General features: G+C 39.4%; 1 protein-coding gene across 2 annotated transcripts in view; it reads right to left on the reverse strand.

Moving 5' to 3' along the window:
- PCDH11X (protocadherin 11 X-linked) overlaps positions 1–18914 on the reverse strand; it is a 509451-nt gene that overhangs the window by 130571 nt on the left and 359966 nt on the right. For both annotated transcript variants that reach the window (XM_054214618.1, XM_054214617.1), the window contains one exon: positions 4211–4409. In XM_054214618.1, coding sequence (XP_054070593.1) covers positions 4211–4409 — 199 coding nt within the window. The remainder of the gene's footprint in view (positions 1–4210; positions 4410–18914) is intronic.

An 18914-nucleotide genomic window follows, 5' to 3' on the forward strand; every position in this document is an offset into this window, starting at 1 on the left:
TCTTGAAGTCTGACGATCACTTAAAGCCAGCATAAGCTTTGCCCCAGCTACTCATTCACTTGTCTGCTGTCCACAAGTAGTGCCTCATGTAACGATTGGAATTGGGGAATTGATCTGTTTAAAAATAACATTTCCCCACCCCACAACATGTCAGGTTGAACCCAGATGAATTCTTCTATCCAGTTCACCCAAGCAGCTCTACAAATGCCTGTGCTGCAACAAGAGAAGGTGCAATTGGGAGATACAAACAAGCAGCAATAGACACCTCTGGCAACACCAGCTTGGAGTGACCACGGAGCTGCAGTGTCTATCAGCTCACCTTTTGGCCGTTCTTTCCTTAGCTCTACACCTTCTCATTGTTAAGACAACTTTCTTGGCATGTCAGTCACTAATTCATGTTAAATATCCTTATGGAGACCCCCTCTCCTTAGGATGCTAGTTTTCTCCTATTTGAAACCCTGAAATCTCAGTGTGATTTGCCTCATTAACTAGTCCTTTAATTTTCAACTGGCTTTGTTTATAATTACTTTTTTTTTAATACAAAATAATTACAGTAATTTAATTGCAGATTACTTTCAGGTTTTCTGGCTTCACCCTCCACCCGCTCCAAAGCTGCAATCGTATTCCTCTTCCTCTGCCCAATTTCTTGGCCAAACTGGGCATATTCTACCTTCTTCAAATAAAAGTAAGAAAAATGATTTTATTCTCTAGAGGAAAAAAAAAATAGCCAGATTATTTTGATAAGGCTATAAAACCAGGTGAAGCATGAAAATTTGTCATTAATACGTTACACATGTATTAAATAACCAAGCGTAATTGGGGTTAACATGTACCTTTCAAGCCCTTCATTCAACGTCACTGCTTATAGGCACTATGTGGGCACCATTGAGAGACAGTTTGCTAGGGAAGTTTATCCAAAGAGAATTTGTTACTTTTTGTCAATGTTTGTAGTGTGTTTTGTATTTCAACATAATGCAGGGAGGTGGGGGAAGAGAGGGGAGGGGGAAAAAAAAAGGTGTTATGGTTAAAATCCTTAGCATAGGGAGTTATTGGAGTATCCGTATGAGTTTGAGCAATTTATGAGCAGAAAATATATGGATACTGTGTGCATTAGCGCTGTTACTTAAGGATAATGTTCTCTACAAACCTACATGCATTTTTATGTTACTGTTTACTTAGTGTGACAGTTTATTGGCATCTCTTCCTTATGACGCATCTACCACACTGCACATTATGCTTTTTTTGAGGAGGCGACCAAAGTAAAAGAAGACAAATCATTTTAAATAGCCTGTTTCTAATTTTAATTAATACAGTCAATTAATTTTAAAGGTGTACACATAAATTCTTCCTAGTTTTCTAACCACTGTATTGTTAGTTATTCTTTTCCCCTTGCTTCAGTCCTATATTGGATGTGAATTATTAAGGCTTTCTCTCAACAATATTTCTCAGCTTTTGTTATTTTAAGTTATGCTCATCTTTTTCACTGTTTTGTAATAAATGCTTTGCTACTGCTAATAAGTGGAGTGTTTCCGAAACACAATCATTTTCAATATTACAGAAACAAATAAAACCTAACGACTGTATTCAGGAAAAACAAGGGGGAGAAAACACTTTTGAATATAACCCTGTGTGATGTGGCATCTGTCATCAGCTTTCATAAGCCACTTAACGTCTCAGTAGCTCTAGACATTACTGAAGTTGTTTCATCCCAATTCTACGTCTCCTTGGTAGGCAAAGTTGAACTAAATCACCATCAGATGATTAATCAGGCTTAATGTTTTAGACAATGTTTCAGATTAAGACAGGTCAGATACTAAAGATCTTGAGACAGAATGAAGGCCATGTTTATTCTGTTGTATGAATTCTACTCAGATTATCTGACCATATAATTCCTTTCTCTTTCCACATTAACAACATTTTGGCCCATGAAACAAGAATAGAAAGACTTTCCAAATTAGACGAAGAAAGCAACAATCAAAAATCTAGCAGCATGTTTGTAGAAGAAACTATCAATCCAGAACGGTTTTCACTACTTCACTATTGACTAAGTGTGTCACGCATGTGCACAAGTGAACAAAATGAACGTCAGGCTGAACACTGCCATAGATCAGCACACAAGATATTTTACAGCTACAGTAAGTCACATTGTAGCAATATACCGAATAAAAATATACTGTGGGTCTTCCCCTTCTTTTCTACTTAGACATATGAGAGCACACAACAGACACTTTATTGTATCTGCTTTTTTTTCTGCCACTAGATGCTGCCATTAATATGAGCATAAAACACTAAAAAGGACTGCGAACTAAGCTTTCCGCACTGTAAGCATCACGCTATATTGTGTCAATTAAACTGTTTCAATAAGATACAAGTTAGAAGGGCAAAAAAAAAAATCTTCCCATAACATAAATGCTAATTAAACCATGATTTCAAGTTTAAAACTGAACTGTCAGGTAATTAGACAGGTGATTAAACTTTCTTCAACTTCACACTTGAAAAGACATCAGATGCCTGCTTAGTCTCCACACAGTGATATGTGTCAATGATATTCAGATGTCAAAGCTGTATTACTTTTAGGGCAACATTCTAGAAGAGTCATGATGCATATTTCTTCTGCAATTGCAAAAACTAGGCTCAAAAAGCAGTGGTAAATCCAAAACCTGAGCCTCTTTGTAAATGGCAAGACAGGCTCCGTGTGCCTGTTTTAACAACTCCTCACACCCCAGGTCCTGTCCCACACGCTCTGCACAAAAGGACCCAAATACTGATATCATGTACATCGCGCTCACTTCAGTAAAGCATAAATATCAGAGTTACAAACAACAAAAGAGAGCTGGAAAGCAAGTTCAGATCATGAGTATGCCTAGTAAAAGCAGCAAATGCAATATATAACTCGATATTTTCTTTCTTTGGGGGTGTATTTGTAGCCTCATTCTGTGAAGAATTCAGATTGACTGCCTAGAATGCTCTTAAGGGTACATTACAGCCTCAAATACATAAAGATAAACAAAAGCAAATGATGAACAATGTTTTCAACACAACTTTGAAAACCTCTGATGATTCTTTTCAGCTGTCTACCAGCTCAGAAAAATAATATTCTGGCATTATTTCAGGAACCATAAATATTTACAAATTTTAAAAAGTCTGAAACTGAGGATCCTCAGTTAATAGTTTATGAACTAAAAGAAAAAGGGAGAACAGACCTCATCCGTGAAGACAAGCCCCTCAGACTCCAGTCTGGGGCAGCAGTGTGATTTCCAAGAGCCAGGCTGAATTTCTCAGAGCCAGCTCCACTCGGAGGCAATGCTCTCTGCTGGATGCTGTATTTGCCAGTGCAGAGATGTAACCACCTTCTCCCAGAGCTATTTCAAGTGCATAGGACTTACTAATTCATTCTTCATGATACACTAAAGCAGCTGAAATACACCTTTTGGGCCAAGTTTTGCCCAGAACAGATGTATTTTCAAATCACTTATTAGGCTGCTAACAAGGCCTTAGAGGCTTACGCACATTCAGGTGTCTCTTTATCAATGGCAGGGTTCAACTTAATCCAGATAAAGAGCCCCCAGACAATTAACAATTGATTAAAGTACAGTGGAGCCTCTAACTGGCTATCACATCATGGCAGAGAAAGCAATACCAGCATCCATAGATCTAGCGCGGTCCTGCGTTCACCTTGATTTTGCCTGTTTTCAATGTCATAAGAAGCTAGCAGAAGTAATGGCAGAAGAATGGCAGAAGTAAGATGACATACTCTTTTGAGATTATCACTACGTACCATAGCTGCTCTCGAAAGACAAATCGAGAAACCCTGATTTCTGGAGACTGCAATGTCTTCACAGACCTACTCATCACGCGGAAGTTCTTCCTGTTGAACTACAACGCGCAGTAGTGTTGGAGAGGGAAACACATTAAAAAGCATAAACTCCCTCAAGCACAGTATTTATGACCGTAAGGGCAACAGTGTTAACCTCATCAGAAAGCTCCTGTGTGTATAGCACTGCAGATCTATAAAAATACCAGGTCATCCATAAACTCTTTACAGCTCAAGAGTGTTTCATTTCCAATGGTCAGACAGCACTTTTAGAAAGGTAGGGCTTCTCTGGCCACATTCAAATCAACTTTCAGTTTTAATAACTGCCTGAGAAAGAAGCCGAGTTTTGACACTGAAATGATTTAACAACTAAGATGACCGGAGTTCATCACTTACTGGACTCAGGGTCCGAGTTGCCATCTCCTTCTGTCCGGCTGTTGGGCGAAGCTTGCTCGTAGTACTCCTCCTGGGGGAAGCCGAGGGGCAGAGGGTGCGACGTGCCAGCACCGCTCGTGGGCTCGTGGTCTCCAAGCCCACTGTCGCTGCAGCTTTCCTGGGAGCCATCTGGGAGGTGAAACGTGACACGGCGCTGAGGCTACAAGGAAGGAAGAAAATTATATGGTTTCCACTACAGTATCAGTAATTGCTTAATGCAACCAATTTAGGAAATGTATTATTTCAGTTATCTGCTGAAGACGTATTATCTAGAGTTGTGCACAATTTCAGGCTTTCATGAACAGGCAGCCTGCTTTCAAACCCGCTTCACCTGACAGCACTGCTTTCTTCTATTTTTTAAAAATGTAAGCCCTGATGCAAAATGAAAGACACCTCAAACTAAAGAGATTCTGTCAGACTTCACAAGTCTTTGGATGCCTTTTGTATATTGACTTGGAGATTTCAATCACTTTTTGAGGCTCAATTTATTTCACTGCTCAGTTTTCTAGTTTTCAAAAAACATTTTCTTTCCCATTAAAAGCTGTTCCACACTTTTGGGCCTAAGCAATGTGACACACTTCTAACGTTGTTGGAGTCTTCTAAGGCAGAGAAAGAACAAACAATAACAAGCCTTATGTATTGAAAACAACTTGAATAGATTTTGCACATCCATGAAACTAATGAATTAGAAGTAGATTCTACTGCTTTCCTTCAGCCGTTTCATTACGACCCCTTTGATTTCTGTTATACCACAGACCTGTATCTTAACTGTAAAAGGCTGGAAGGTGGGCAGCAGAGAGCTGGGGGAGGGAAGTGCCACAGCACTGAAGGAAGGGCCAAGTGAAATGAAGCACCTGATGCGCCAGGCATAGGACAGTATTTTCATTACTTAAGTGCCTCCACGTGATTTAGAAGCTGAATAACTGAAATGTAAATCTGTCCCAGTATTAAGAAAAAACATGAACGAAGAAATAATAATCTCTCCTGCTTACTTCCATGTGTCTTATTTCCACGTGTCTTGGAAAAACGAAATATGAAGATTCAAAAACAAAAAAAACCAAACAACGCAAATAACAATTTGAAATATTCTTAGCCTAATGTTACTCAACATTCCATTTGAAAGGCAATGCAAAACTTTCCAGTTCCAGAATTGCTGAGTTTAGTAATGCTGGAGATCAGATTTTTGATGCAACTATGCAAAAAAAAGTATATGCCTTGTTTATAATACAGCAGATGTTGTCAGAGATCCCTAGGTATACGGTTCCTATAGGTGATGGCGTTGAAAACCATCGTTTATATTAAGTTTTTGCTAAGAAGTTAAGTTCCTCTATTTTCAAAATCTCTTTTTATCACTGTGACTTTATTACATATGCCCACAGACAGCTGCTGTACAGTGTGGTACAGCCAAGAAAATGGCAAGATCAACTTTACCTATGCAATTCCTGACAGATGTGAGTGAAAACTCATCTTAAAAGCTACCAGTAAGAAATTCACGGCTTCCCCAGAAAATCTGTTCTAGTGCTTCACCATCACTACTGGAGAGGTTTTCTTCTAATGCCTCTTTCTCGTTACAAAATAAATCACTTCTTCAGTCCCATCCATCATGGTCTGGTTATTCCCACTCATCTTTCTGGCATTTGGCACTTTAGTCTACTTCAGAATAAACAGACCTTATTATTTCAATCTGTCATGTGCCTTCTGATATCTCTCACTGTTCCCCCTGCACACGTGCTCACACACGCTTCTCTGTGCACTGCTCAAAACTCACTACGCAGCTTCAGCGGAGATCTTTAAAGCGTGGAGTACAGCAGAAGGATCATTTCACATCTCCCGCAGGCTCCACTACTGCTTCGCCTTTTTCATGGCAGCGTAACACATTTTCCTTGCCAACCACCAAAATGCCCAGCTCTTTTCCTAATATCTTTTGCTCGTTGTCCCCTTTCTGGTTGATGCCATTGATGGCTGGAGCCTGAGTGTGGCACCTTGCGTTTGTTCTTCCTGCCATTCTGTTTTTCCAGAGGATTTTGTCTGTTTATCATCAAGTACACCCTGCCTTCCAGTCCTGCTTTCCTGTTTACCAAATTTGCACATTTTAGATCCTTCTTCATTAGTCAGACCTTTAAGTAAAATTGTAACAGATCACGCCAAGAAATCAGTTGCGGTGCTCTGAAAACCTGAACACAGAATGACTTCCCATCACACAAATGGAAAGGGGAGAAGACATGCCTCCTGTGACTGCGGGAGATGCCCTACAGCCCACTGGAAAAAAAAAATCAGATGGTGAAAGGTTCACAGCTAACACTGCTCCCCTCCCTGCATTTTTGGTGTCACCAGAAGAATCTTATTTAACTCTACAGCCAGTTGCCTCCAGCTGCTCCCAGGGCTCTCTGGTCCCTCTCCTCCCGCTGGCTGTCTCATCTTCTTCCTAGCACACACACGGGCACAGATACAGGGGGTGCCTCTGCACAGTCCAGAAAAACAGATGTATCCACAGAAATTACTAATATCACTTATCTTATTCTACTCTTTAACTATGAAATTGCCTCTCAGAGCGCCATTCATACCAGCAGGCTTATGGAGTTGATCCAGTGCAAAATATTCCTGCGATGCTTCTGATTTACTCCCCGCATACAAAACTGCACCGAGCTTGCACAGCCGTAGAGCGATGGCATGTGGAAATGGGATCTGCTATTTCTTTTGTCTTAAATGAGTCTGCTATTCACAGTATCTATGAAAAAATCAACCTTCATCACCTGAACTGTTTGCAAAAACTCTGCGTACTTTGTGAGGTTTATTGCCTTCGTGCTGTCTCAACTTGTGCACGTGCTGTTTGATACCCACCTAGGTTGTATCTTCTCATCTCCGAGCTACCAGTGGACCTTAAGAACAAAGTATTCTTAAAACCTTATTAGACCAATTTTTAGCATAACATACCAGTATTAGCTTTTGCAAATGGCTGGGAATGCACTGGTTACTATTATGTGCAACTGGGAGTCACTAAGTTTAAACAAATTAATATTTCTGCTCATGGTTCATCATCAAAATACAGCAAAAGTTCTTTAGCACGTGATAGTAAAGGGGACCAGAGAGTCACCAAGTCTTTTTTTTAAACTGCCTAGCCCAGTGAGAAAAAACAAAAGCCAAACAAAATTAAATACCTAACTAATACTCATGTTCAGTAAAAAAATGTAAATGTTCAGTTACATAAATTGAGATGTCATTAGTAGGAAAAATAAAAACCACATAATTTAAAATAAACTGGCATCAGCTAAAGGCTCATGATTTTTAATTTGATAGTGTCCCTGTGTATGTCACACCTGATAACACTGATGACAGAGCACTTTCAGAAGAATTTATCAAGATGAAAAAAAACCCCAGCTATTTCTCTACATGGCAGTGCTGCCATTTTCTTAATTCATGCAGGCATCAGACAATGATCTGGAACAAGTAATTCTAATAAAATTTTGCCAAAAGCTGGGACTTATCTTCTGTCACAATTATTTCGGAAATTTCCTCCTTGAGGCATTTAAATTTCAATTTATAAGATTACAAAATATCCTCAGACTCCAGCTGCTTTTCTATTTATCTCCAAAGGGAGTTAGCACCGATAGTAATAGAATAACAAGGATTATGGTTTGTTTTATTTGTTTGACTGACAGTTAGTATATTTTTTCAGAAAGAGAGAAATGCTAGAAAACCCATTACGTATTCTTAGTCGACTCTGAAAATGCTGATGTAGAAACTTGTAATACAATTAGACCGATGGGGGAAAATGAAGTGAAAATTTAAGGAAAAATGTACAGCATTATATAGTTTCTCCGACATATTTAACAATATCAAATTACTCTTTATTGGTTTGAAAAAAGAATTTTGCTTCCAGAGATGTCACGAACCCACACAAATTCTGTCAGAGGTCTCATACAGCATCCAAAAAAGATCTGCATTTTGTAATAGCACTGTGTGTCTGGAGGGAGCAAATTATCTCAGAAAACCGCAAACCTTTTACTCTCATTATTGAAATTTATATGAAGACTGATCAAAGCCCCAAACTATTCTGTGTTCAATCTTTCACTACAATAATTAGACTGTGGCAGTGGGAATAATAAAAGATGAGTCTAAGTAAATAGCTTTGGATACATTGAAGGGATGATTTCTGGAATTATACACCAGGGGTTAGCCAATTTATAATCAAAAACTGAAAAAAGGTAATAGAAAAAGCAGCTGATATCAACTGAGGAACATTAAACTATTAACCTTATTATCTTCATTCATTGAAGCAAATTAATATCCTTTTAAAAGGAGATCATAAAGAAAAAATATTACTGTTTAATTTATGTTGAATTAATTATATTATTTAGACTATAATTCAGATTTAAAACAGACCTTATTTAGGAGATGCTATAAGATAGCATGAAAGTAAAAGAATAGAACCACTTCAATATTTTTCTCCACTATTTGCAGCCAGAGAATAAAGAAGCAGTCAAAACTATTTTTTAACTTTAAAATCTAGTTCTCCTATTAATATTAATTTTCTCAGTTGCTTATGCTTTTCAAATGCTAGGGAGGTTTGAAATGCATGCCTTAAGTAACCAGACAATAACTATCTTCAGTTATGACCAGTATTTCTTCTCCGTTGTTAAACAAAATCCCTAATCAAACTGTAATTTCCAGCTCAAATCTTTTTATACTCAACTATCACCTTTTGTTCCAAAACTACAATCTTTTGTTCCATATGTTTTGATAGAGACACACAGGACCCAGCTACTATCAATGTAAAATTCTCAGTATAACATGAAAACAAACAGCTTAAAAGGATCCAACCACAAACCCAGTGGCAGACATGTCTTTGCGGTATTTTTATTTTTTCTTTCCCTAAACTTAGTAATGTAGAGCATAGCTATGATGGCCCAAAGAGTTTCTATCAATTGTTTTATAAGTCTGTACTTCACATACTTACAACCATAGAATCATTTAGGTTGGAAAAGACCTTTAAGATCATCGAATCCAACTGCTCATCTCACCCTGCCAAGTCCACCACTAAACCATGTCCCTCAGCACCACATCTACACGTCTTTTAAATACCTCCAGGGATGGTGACTCCACCTCGTCCCTGGCCAGCCTCTTCCAATGCTTGATAACCCTTTCAGTGAAGAAATCCTTCCTAATATCTAATCTAAACCTCTCCTGGTGCAACCTGAGTCCATTTCCTCTTGTCCTATCACTTGTTGCTTTGGCAAAGAGACCGACCCCTCCCGGCTACCCCCTCCTTTCAGGTAGTTGTAGAGAGCAAGAAAGTCTCCCCCCTCAGCCTCCTTTTCTCCAGGCTGAACACTCCCAGCTCCCTCAGCTGCTCCTCATAAGACTTGTGCTCCAGACCCCTCACCAGCTTCGCTGCCCTTCTCTGGACACGCTCCAGCACCTCAATGTCTTTCTTGAAGAGGCCCAAAACTGAACATGGTATTTGAGATGGGGCTTCACCAGTGCCAAATACAGGGCGACAGTCACTTCCCTAGTCCTGCTGGCCATGCTGTTTCTAATACAAGCCAGGATGCTGTTGGCCTTCTTGGCCACCTGGGCACACTGCTGGCTCATATTCAGCCAGCTGTCAACCAACACCCCCAGGTCCTTTTCCCCCAGGCAGCTCTCCATCCGCTCTGCCCTAAGCCTGTAACACTGCATGGGGTTGTTGTGACCCAAGTGCAGGACCCGGCACTTGGCCTTCTTGAACCTCACACCATTGGCCTCAGCCCATTGATCCAGCCTCTCCAGATCCCTCTGTAGAACCTTTCTAGCCTCCAGGAGATCAAGACTCCCACCCAACTTTATGTTGTCTACAAACTCACTGAGGGTGCACTCGATGCCCTCGTCCAGATCATTGCTAAAGATATTAAAGAGAACCCTCCCTGACACTGAGCCCTGGGGAACACCACTTGTGACTGGCCACCAACTTGCAGCTCAGAGCTTTAAATCTAAGATCTCACTATGTTATCTTGATTCCTTTGTAATGGACAAAATACATAATATAGTTCATTAGAAATACATAATACGGTTCATTATAATTTTTCACTCAAATTGGAATAACTTCCAAATTCTTACCAACAATGATATGTATTTCCTTTTGGAGCATCTATAAAGATGCTGAACACTCTTGGTAACGATTATAACACACAACTAGAAACACTTCACTAATAACGAATCACTACTGTAATCATCTTTAATGATTTAGCATTTAGGATTTTTTAATTTTTTCATTGTGGCCTGCAGTGATCCTGCACGAGACGGGTTTTTTTTGAAAAGAGAAAAATGAAGGGCCTGTCTACTGGGGAAGGAAAGGGGAGAGGTAGTGCCTGCCAAAGTGACAACATCCAGCTGATTTTATCAGTCCAAGCTTAGCAGACGTTAAAATCTGTATTTTCCGCATCTCACATGAAAAAGTAACGCCCCCAACTATTCCCAATGCTGTTAGCCTTAATTGCCACCTCACACAGTTCAAGCTTGTTGAACAAGCCCTTCTTTTTATTGAACAAATTCAGCTGTATTAGTTACTGTCCTATCTTTATTTATTGCATCCCATTCAGCTTCTCATTTTCTCCACGTCTGTCAAATCAAACAGACCAACTGTTTTCCCAGTTTACCATATTTACACTTTTAAATATTGGTAAAACATTACATTTTCATATCTTTAAAACTTCAGAAATCCAATATAATCCTTTTGACATTCTTGTTATAAATTTATCTAGCCCTCATGATTTAATATCATTAATATTAATAACTGATATCTTACATCCTCACTAATTACTACAGGAAAATACAGTATCTGGCTTCCTTCTAAAGAACAGAAAGCTTTGATAAATACTTTTACCTTTGCTCACTGTGATTAATGACTAACTGATCCATAGTAGTATGAGTAGTAAATAGAGTTAGGGTTTACCTTATTATTGATTTAAATAACTCCTCCCACTTTATTAATTTAGTTAGACACAGGAAGCATAATCTATTAATTTCACAAAGGCAAGTAAAAGCTTGTTGACTGCCCAGACAAACAGAAATTCAATATGGATGATTATCCGAGACAGATTTGTGGTTTTTCAATGAAAGAATTACTACCTCCACAGCAAAACAGTGGAACAGACGGTGCCCCTTTACCTGCTCAAATGGAAATTACTTAAAATTGTCAGATCTTGTAGTTGGATTCACTCACACAAAGAGTTGGCTCAAGTGATGAGAAGCAATCTTGCAAGACAATCTTGTAACTCTACTACACTCACTTAACTCAAGGTGTCTTATTAAAATCATACTTACGTGCTCCTATGGGCATTTCTTGCAGGCATGTAAAACTGGACCTAAACTGATAAGTGAAAGTGTCATATATTTCAGCTGTTGGCTATTGCAAAAGAATAATTTTGTGAAATCCTTTTTCATATGGGTAAGCAATAGAATTTTTTTTTTAACATCACCTGCTTTAAGAAGCAAATATTCACTGATATCATTTTTCACTGAAATGAACTAGAAGCTAAGACCATACTCCCATTTCCTCTTGCGGCACAGACGTCATGGAACAAATTCATTAGCCAAATCATCACTGAACAAAAACATTATAAACCTGGAACTTCGCAAATGTCTGTGGTCAGGCACTGGAACAGCCTGCCCAAGGAGGTGGTTGAGTCACCATCCCTAGAGGTATTTAAGAAACGTCTAGATGTGGCACTTCAGGGCATGCTCTAGTGGCAGAGATTGTAGGTTGTTTGGTTGGACTCGATGATCTTAAGGGTCCTTTCCAACCATGAAGATTCTGTGATTCTGTGATTCTGATTAACAACCTCAATGTGTATTTATTTTGAAACTCTAATCCTTGTTGTACCAAAATCTCATATGACATTTTCCCACAATATTTAACAATTAAATTGTATTTTCTGAGCTTCTTGAAATAACAACACAGAACTGAAATAAAAAAGCAAATAAAACTGAAAATAACATTTAAAGCATGTCAAACATTTTATTTAGCTTTTGAAAGGCAGTTATTGTATGCTAACTAGACGTCAAAATGATAGCTGAAAGCGTGCTTTTTGAAGTTTAATTCATGTGTCTTCAATTTGACATGTGATTAAATAAAAATTACACATGAAAGTTGCACTATGGCTGTACTGTTGCTAAGGTTGAGAAATAGGAAAGTCTCAACTCTGATTTTTTTTTTTTTAAAACATGTCCTTCACTTTCCAAGTTATCATCTTTGATGGTATTATCCTGAATGCTTTATTTCTGATAGGCAAAGCCCTTTTAGTAAAAATAATGTAATCATAATAATACAGATGTATTTAGGGAATATTTGACATCTCTTTTGACTGCTGGACCAACAGCATGGATCCTTTTTAGCAGAAATATTGATCAGGTGTTATTATGGTTGTGAATATTTCTTTTAAAAGCAACACAATTGCTTACCTAGTATTTTCTTTGTGTTAATACTGAAATAGGACAGAAATTATACTTTCATAAATGTATACAGGACTCTAGCTCTAATTTCATTCTGCTGATTTATACATGCCAGTTGTGGGTCAGATAAATAGATCTCGTTTTTCTTCATGAGTAAGCAATAAACGTGTATAACTTCACAAGCCATCACAAGTATTCACTTAAAGAGGCTTGAGAACATGCCTTCATCATTTCTAACCAATAAATGGAGCTATTCTTATTAGCGTTTCCCAGAAAAAGGGACTTTTATCTAATTTTGGTTCTTTGGGTTGAGAGTGTACTGAAGTTGGAAGAAAAACATGAGACACAAGCAGTTATGTATCACTTCAATTGTATTTCACCCTATAAAATAAATCTTGGCTCCACAGACTCTTTTTCCTGCAGGTGTGGATAGGATATTTGAGTGCGATGATTATCAAGCAGTTGATGTGTAATACAGACATGGCATAACCTTAGGTTTCATATTCACATACGTAGCAAAATGAGTTCACGTTCCACTGCTATGGTTAAAAACAGAGGTATACAAATTACGGCAGAGAGCAAATCCGCAGCATAAACTTAGAAACTAAAGAGGTTGAGGTATCTCTTGAATAAAGACAAAAAACAGACAGACCTCCTCAATGCCTTCTCAAAAAAGCCCCACATTTTTGGATCCAAAGTTTTCTGGACTACATCTCCACCAATTTTGATATCACTCATAGTAGCCCTCAAAAGCCGTGGGGACCACCAGTTGCTCCTGGCGCTCAGGGAGCAGCCAGCCCTTGCTGTACCCTGACATTGTAAAGAAGCAGGTTTTCTGTGATATCTCCCCAAGAAGAGTAAACACAAAAATTGAAAAAAAAAAAAAAGTGAAGGGCCTTTTAAAGCGACTAGAAAAGCTGCTCTTCAGCATGTTACTATCTCACTACATTTGTTTTGACAGCACACATTTGTTATAACATCATTTAATTTGTTATGGTAGCAAATCTATAATGTTTGATATCAAGTGTTTGATTAGCAAAATCAGAATTGATGATAGTTAAAATGAAAGATAAAACTAATATATTTTATGCAGCTGTTTAAAAAAGCATCTTGCTCTTTTTGGAGAAGAGAAAGAGCAGAGAAAACCAAAATGGGCTCTCAGGAAACTTGAGATGTACTGAGAGAGCAGTGAAAGCATTCTCTTTTCTGCTCTCTGTACCACTTTTGCTTGAAACGTTTAATCTTTTTGGCCTTTAGCAAACATCCTTTAACCACCTAGATTACCCACTCTTAATTCTAAATGTACAGTGCCTTTGCCATCCTAGGTCACCTATCTAAAGTAAACTCTCATGGCAATTAGTCCACCTTTAGGTGAAACGGTTAAGGAAGAACCAAGAGAATACAAAGAAAACCAGCTGGCTTATGTAAAATAAAGCCGTAGGCCAAAATTTACAAGCAGTGATGCAGTTCATGCTGTATTTGCTTTGTACAACATAAAAATCTAGCATTTAAGTATGGCAACATTTATAAGCACTACACTCTTTAGTGGACCCCAGTGGTCCAGGACAAACTTCCCTGGAACAAGAAAACTTTAACCGGACCACAGAATGGTTTGGGTTGGAAGGGACCTTAAAGATCATCCAGTGCCACCCCCTGCCCTGGGCAGGGACACCTCCCACCAGACCAGGTTGCTCCAAGCCCCGTCCAGCCTGGCCTTGAACCCCTCCAGGGATGGGGCAGCCACAGCTTCTCTGGGCAACCTGGGCCAGGGGCTCACCGCCCTCACAGCAAAGAATTTCTTCCTCAGATCTCATCTAAATCTCCCCTCTTCCAGTTTGAAACCTTTACCCCTCATTCTATTACTACATGTCCTTGTAAAAAGTCCCTCCCCATCTTTCCTGTAGGCCCCCTTCAGATGCTGGAAGGGACCCTAAGGTCTCTCCAGATCCTTCCCTTCTCCAGGCTGAACAACCCCTATTCTCTCAGCCTGTCTTCATAGGAGAGATGCTCCAGCCCTCTGATCACCTTTGTGGCCTCCTCTGGACTCACTCCAACAGGCCCATGTCCAGAAGCAGTACTGCTCAGAAGAATCCAAGAAAGCTTCCAGGGTCAAAACATGTATCCTGAAATTCCTTTCCAATTGCCAGAGAAAAGTTTTACTCTCAATATGAGAAGTTATTCCATATACTGAAATAAAGTATTTTTGACCAGTATGCTTTGTTTTGTTTCAATCTCTGTTATTGTAAATAGGCAAGATGCTATGTGATAAATGCCGCAGTGAACACTGCTGCAATACTTTGATTTTATTTCAAATATTTGAAATATCCATTTTTCTCTACAAGTTGTTTTAAGAAAAAGCCTTACGTTTTATTTTAATAAAGTCAGAAATCTCCCATTAGCATCACTATTTTCAAAGCTTATACTATCAGGGTGATAATGAATACGTTTTTAGCTGTTATTTACAGTAGAATACATGAAATACTCAAAATTACGAAAGTGAGTTGAGCTACAGGCTACTAACGTATTCTTAAATGGATGTCTGAAATACCTATTTGTAAATGGGAAAAATTTTACAAATTGAAGCGCTGTATTGTATCATTGATACCATCCTTTGCTCCTACAGAGCAATGTCTCTGCAATTGTCCTTTCAGACAATCAGAATGTGTAACTGTCTTTCAGAATTCACCACTTGTGTGATTTCAGTAAAGCAAAATATAAAACCATTAGCCTTCCCTTGTTCCTTAAATCTTTCTAGCTTGTTTTCACATTCAGTGCAGCCATTCTTTGGGACTATTAAGATTACTTACTCATCTTTCTTCACGGAGCAAAATATACAATAAAAATTACAGAAGCAATGCAGCGTATGTTAGTTTGCATAAAGGCACGGTGCAGTTCTGGGCAAGGAGGATGGAGGGACTCCGGCTGAAGTGTGAGACAAGCCTCTCCCTCTCGGAGCGAGCTGCGACCTGCCTGCGGCCAGAGCCCGGCAGTGGCCCCACTCCCAACCCGGCCCCGACCGTGAGCTGCAGCATCCGTGCTCGGAAATCACAACGAGAGCGCAAGCTGTAAGTCAAGGTCCAGTTGTGTGAGGTTCAGGCGGCTGTCACCAGGGACCTGGCTTTATAAAGCGCAGACCCACGACCTTGGGTTGTGTTCCCGACAAACAGTTACTGAGGTGAGTGAGAAAACAGCTGAGCTCAAGCCACGCACAGAAAATAGAAACCAAGACTGAAGTTGTTTGTTTAGGAGAGTCAAGAGAAGGTGCTAATGCAAAAAACATAAAGCGCCAAGGGGAAATAGTAGAGAAGTCAGCAAAAATGAGGACTGGGCCGTGCCAGAGAGCCACAAGAGCCAGCTCTTCCTCCTGGGACCACCGGCTGCATAGCCCACACAGACCACCCAGTGCAGTCAGCAGCACCAAGCGTACACATGTTCTGCTTAACAGAACTCAGCCCCAGCCATTTACTGTATAAAACCAAAAATGACATCATTGCATACTTATAAATAGCATAACCCTGCACCCGAGTCCCTGCATCTTTGGAAAGATGCCCAAGTAAAAGCACCTCAAAGAGCTGACAAATGAAAGGGGCTGGGGAGGGAAGGCCACGGGCACAGCGAATGCCACTTCTGCAGCCCCCTGAGGGCATTCAGCGCCTGCTTCTGTTTCCTCACCTGCCACGCAGAGGATTAGCACTGCTGCCATCTTTACTTCAGGTCTATTCAAATTTCATGTAAAGCTCAGTTAAATCAGAGGTGGATGCTATTCTCCATATAAGCCACACTGAACTTGCAACCTATAAATCTGCAATACTTTTGCAACTCTGACACCAAGGAGATGCGCAGGAAAGGTGACTGCGTCCTCTAGGTGATCCAGAAAAGTGTGACAGTGCAGAAATCCCTTGTAACATGCAGTCATGCAAGAATAAATGCCAGGCTGTGGGTCTGCACTCTATTTCTTACTGCTCAGGAGAAGCAGACTGCTGCTGATATCTGCGAACCTTGGAAAAAAAGCAGCGTGTGGAAGGGTATCAACACTAATGTCAGCAGAGCTGGCACAAGTTATGTGGGCAACAGGAAGACACTGTGGGCATGGCTATCTTCCGCACGCAGCTACACGACCATGCACATAGACTTGCATTCCTCTATCAATTACGCTATCGAATACCCAGGGTAACTGCCCTGGTTGCTCACCCTGAAGCCATCGTTATGCATAAATTTTCCTAACTAAAGAATTCAATTTAATTCCACTCTGTAAGATATTTCTTAGTGTTTTCTAATTTTCATTGGCAAACACCGTCTGTGCTTTGCACAAAAAAAAATGCACTTCACACATTTTCCAGGCAAAACGTGTAAATACAAACTTGCAGCACTAATTATGTTCTTTCTCCTACTGTTTTTAATTAATTTGACCTTTGGTCCGATTTTTGTCAATTCAGGAGGCATATTGCAATCAGAAGAAAGCTACGGTGTAAATATTCTATTCTGCAAGTCACCAACTAAATGAGTAAGCAATGGAGGAAAATCTATAGCATGCAATTAGCATTATCCTTTTTTTTTTTTTTTTTTTACTTCACAGAACTCATTAATAACTTTTAGTACGTAAAATTGAAGCTAGGAACCCTCCCACACCTTAGGCGTATTATATTCTACCTTTGCACAAAAGAAATTCTTTTGATGTACTGGAAATCTTATTAATAGATTCACCAGAAAACAAGCATGTAAGCTGGCAGAGTCAATTGGAAGAGGTAAAATGAATGTAAATGACAGATGAAAGGAAATTTCCATGCCGTTCAGATCAATATAAACAAAAGTGCTGCAGCAACCACAGCACAGAGACGAAGGGAATTCATCAAACCTGAATTTCAGATTATTTGTCCTGTTCCAAATGCACCCTCTGTGTTCCTGAGCTACGTTCTTCCTTTACCCAATTAATACCACATTAAGATGCACTCCTGCAGGGGCTTTTTCCTTATACTGCTGAATTGAAGTTTTTCAGTGCACTCAGATATGGGAGGGGGGGAGAGTAGAGAATAGCTTCTTGCTTCTAAATACTGCCACTTGGAAAGCCTGTAATTGCAGCACTTAATAATTTTCTAAATACTTAAGCTAGAATTAATTATCCCTGCTATTATTGCAGGAGTATGGATCATATATTGGGTATGATGAAGAGAATGTGTGATAGAACATTTTATTGTACTCAGTGCATGCAGTGGGTGTGCAAGGCACTTAAACTATTAGAAGCAACAGGCTTCTTGACTTCAATTATATCTCAGTATGATCATCGGATATCTACAGAATCAGCTTTGCTCATTTTGAGCTTTTTGTTGTTGCCTAATTAAACACTTTCAAGACCCTTCTTTACACCAGGGACTAATCATCATTTCTAAAAGAATTCTACTTTATTTAAAATCGTATTGGTCTTTGCTGAAGAATGAGAGGAAGGTAAATGCTTATTGTTAAACAGCTTCCATTTCCACAGGCTTTGAAATGTATTTTTATTAGTAGCCAGAAATCAAGGCACATTAGGAACTTTAGCAACTGCCTTTAACAGAGTAAATTCTAGTCTTCTGGCAGTTTTATATGGTATTGAGGAATCAAAAAATATCTGTATCTACTGTTACAGACAATTACCAGCACGGTTTAAAAATCCTTTATGCAGAAGCTGGGTGAACGCAGGAGGGGTGATGGGAAGGGGAGGAATGGCTGCAGAATTGGTTGTAGTCAACTCAGCAGTAGAAATACTACCTGTAGAGTATAAGACATTTAAACATTTTGAGGTAAATAACAAAGAGAACACAAAAACATGGTATTTGCAAGGAGGAAATCAAAGCCACAAGATGAAGCTTCACTTCCAGAACACTGGATTCAGACCTTTGTGCAGAGCACAAACTAAAGTGACTTTGATCTCATTCTAGTGTATCGAAAACAAAAAAAATAATTTCTTGCAAAAAAAAACCAACCCACCTCCTATCTGAAAAACCAATGCTTTTCTGAGATTTAGTGGAATAATATTAAACTGTTGAGGCAGGCTCGTTGTCTGAAAGAAGGCTGGCAGCATTGCTTTGGTTTCAAAGTAGTTTAGTGGGAAACCAGAAGTGAAGCAGCAGCCTGGAGCACACCAGCTGACTCTTCCCAGAAGTTCAAAAGACTCGAGCTGTGTTGCCGTTAGGTAGCTGAAGCAGACAGGGATATATTTACTAGAGAAATGTACTGTCACATCTCAAATGAACACAGC

The sequence above is a fragment of the Rissa tridactyla genome, chromosome 9, assembly GCF_028500815.1.
Source record: "Rissa tridactyla isolate bRisTri1 chromosome 9, bRisTri1.patW.cur.20221130, whole genome shotgun sequence".
Taxonomy (NCBI): domain Eukaryota; kingdom Metazoa; phylum Chordata; class Aves; order Charadriiformes; family Laridae; genus Rissa; species Rissa tridactyla.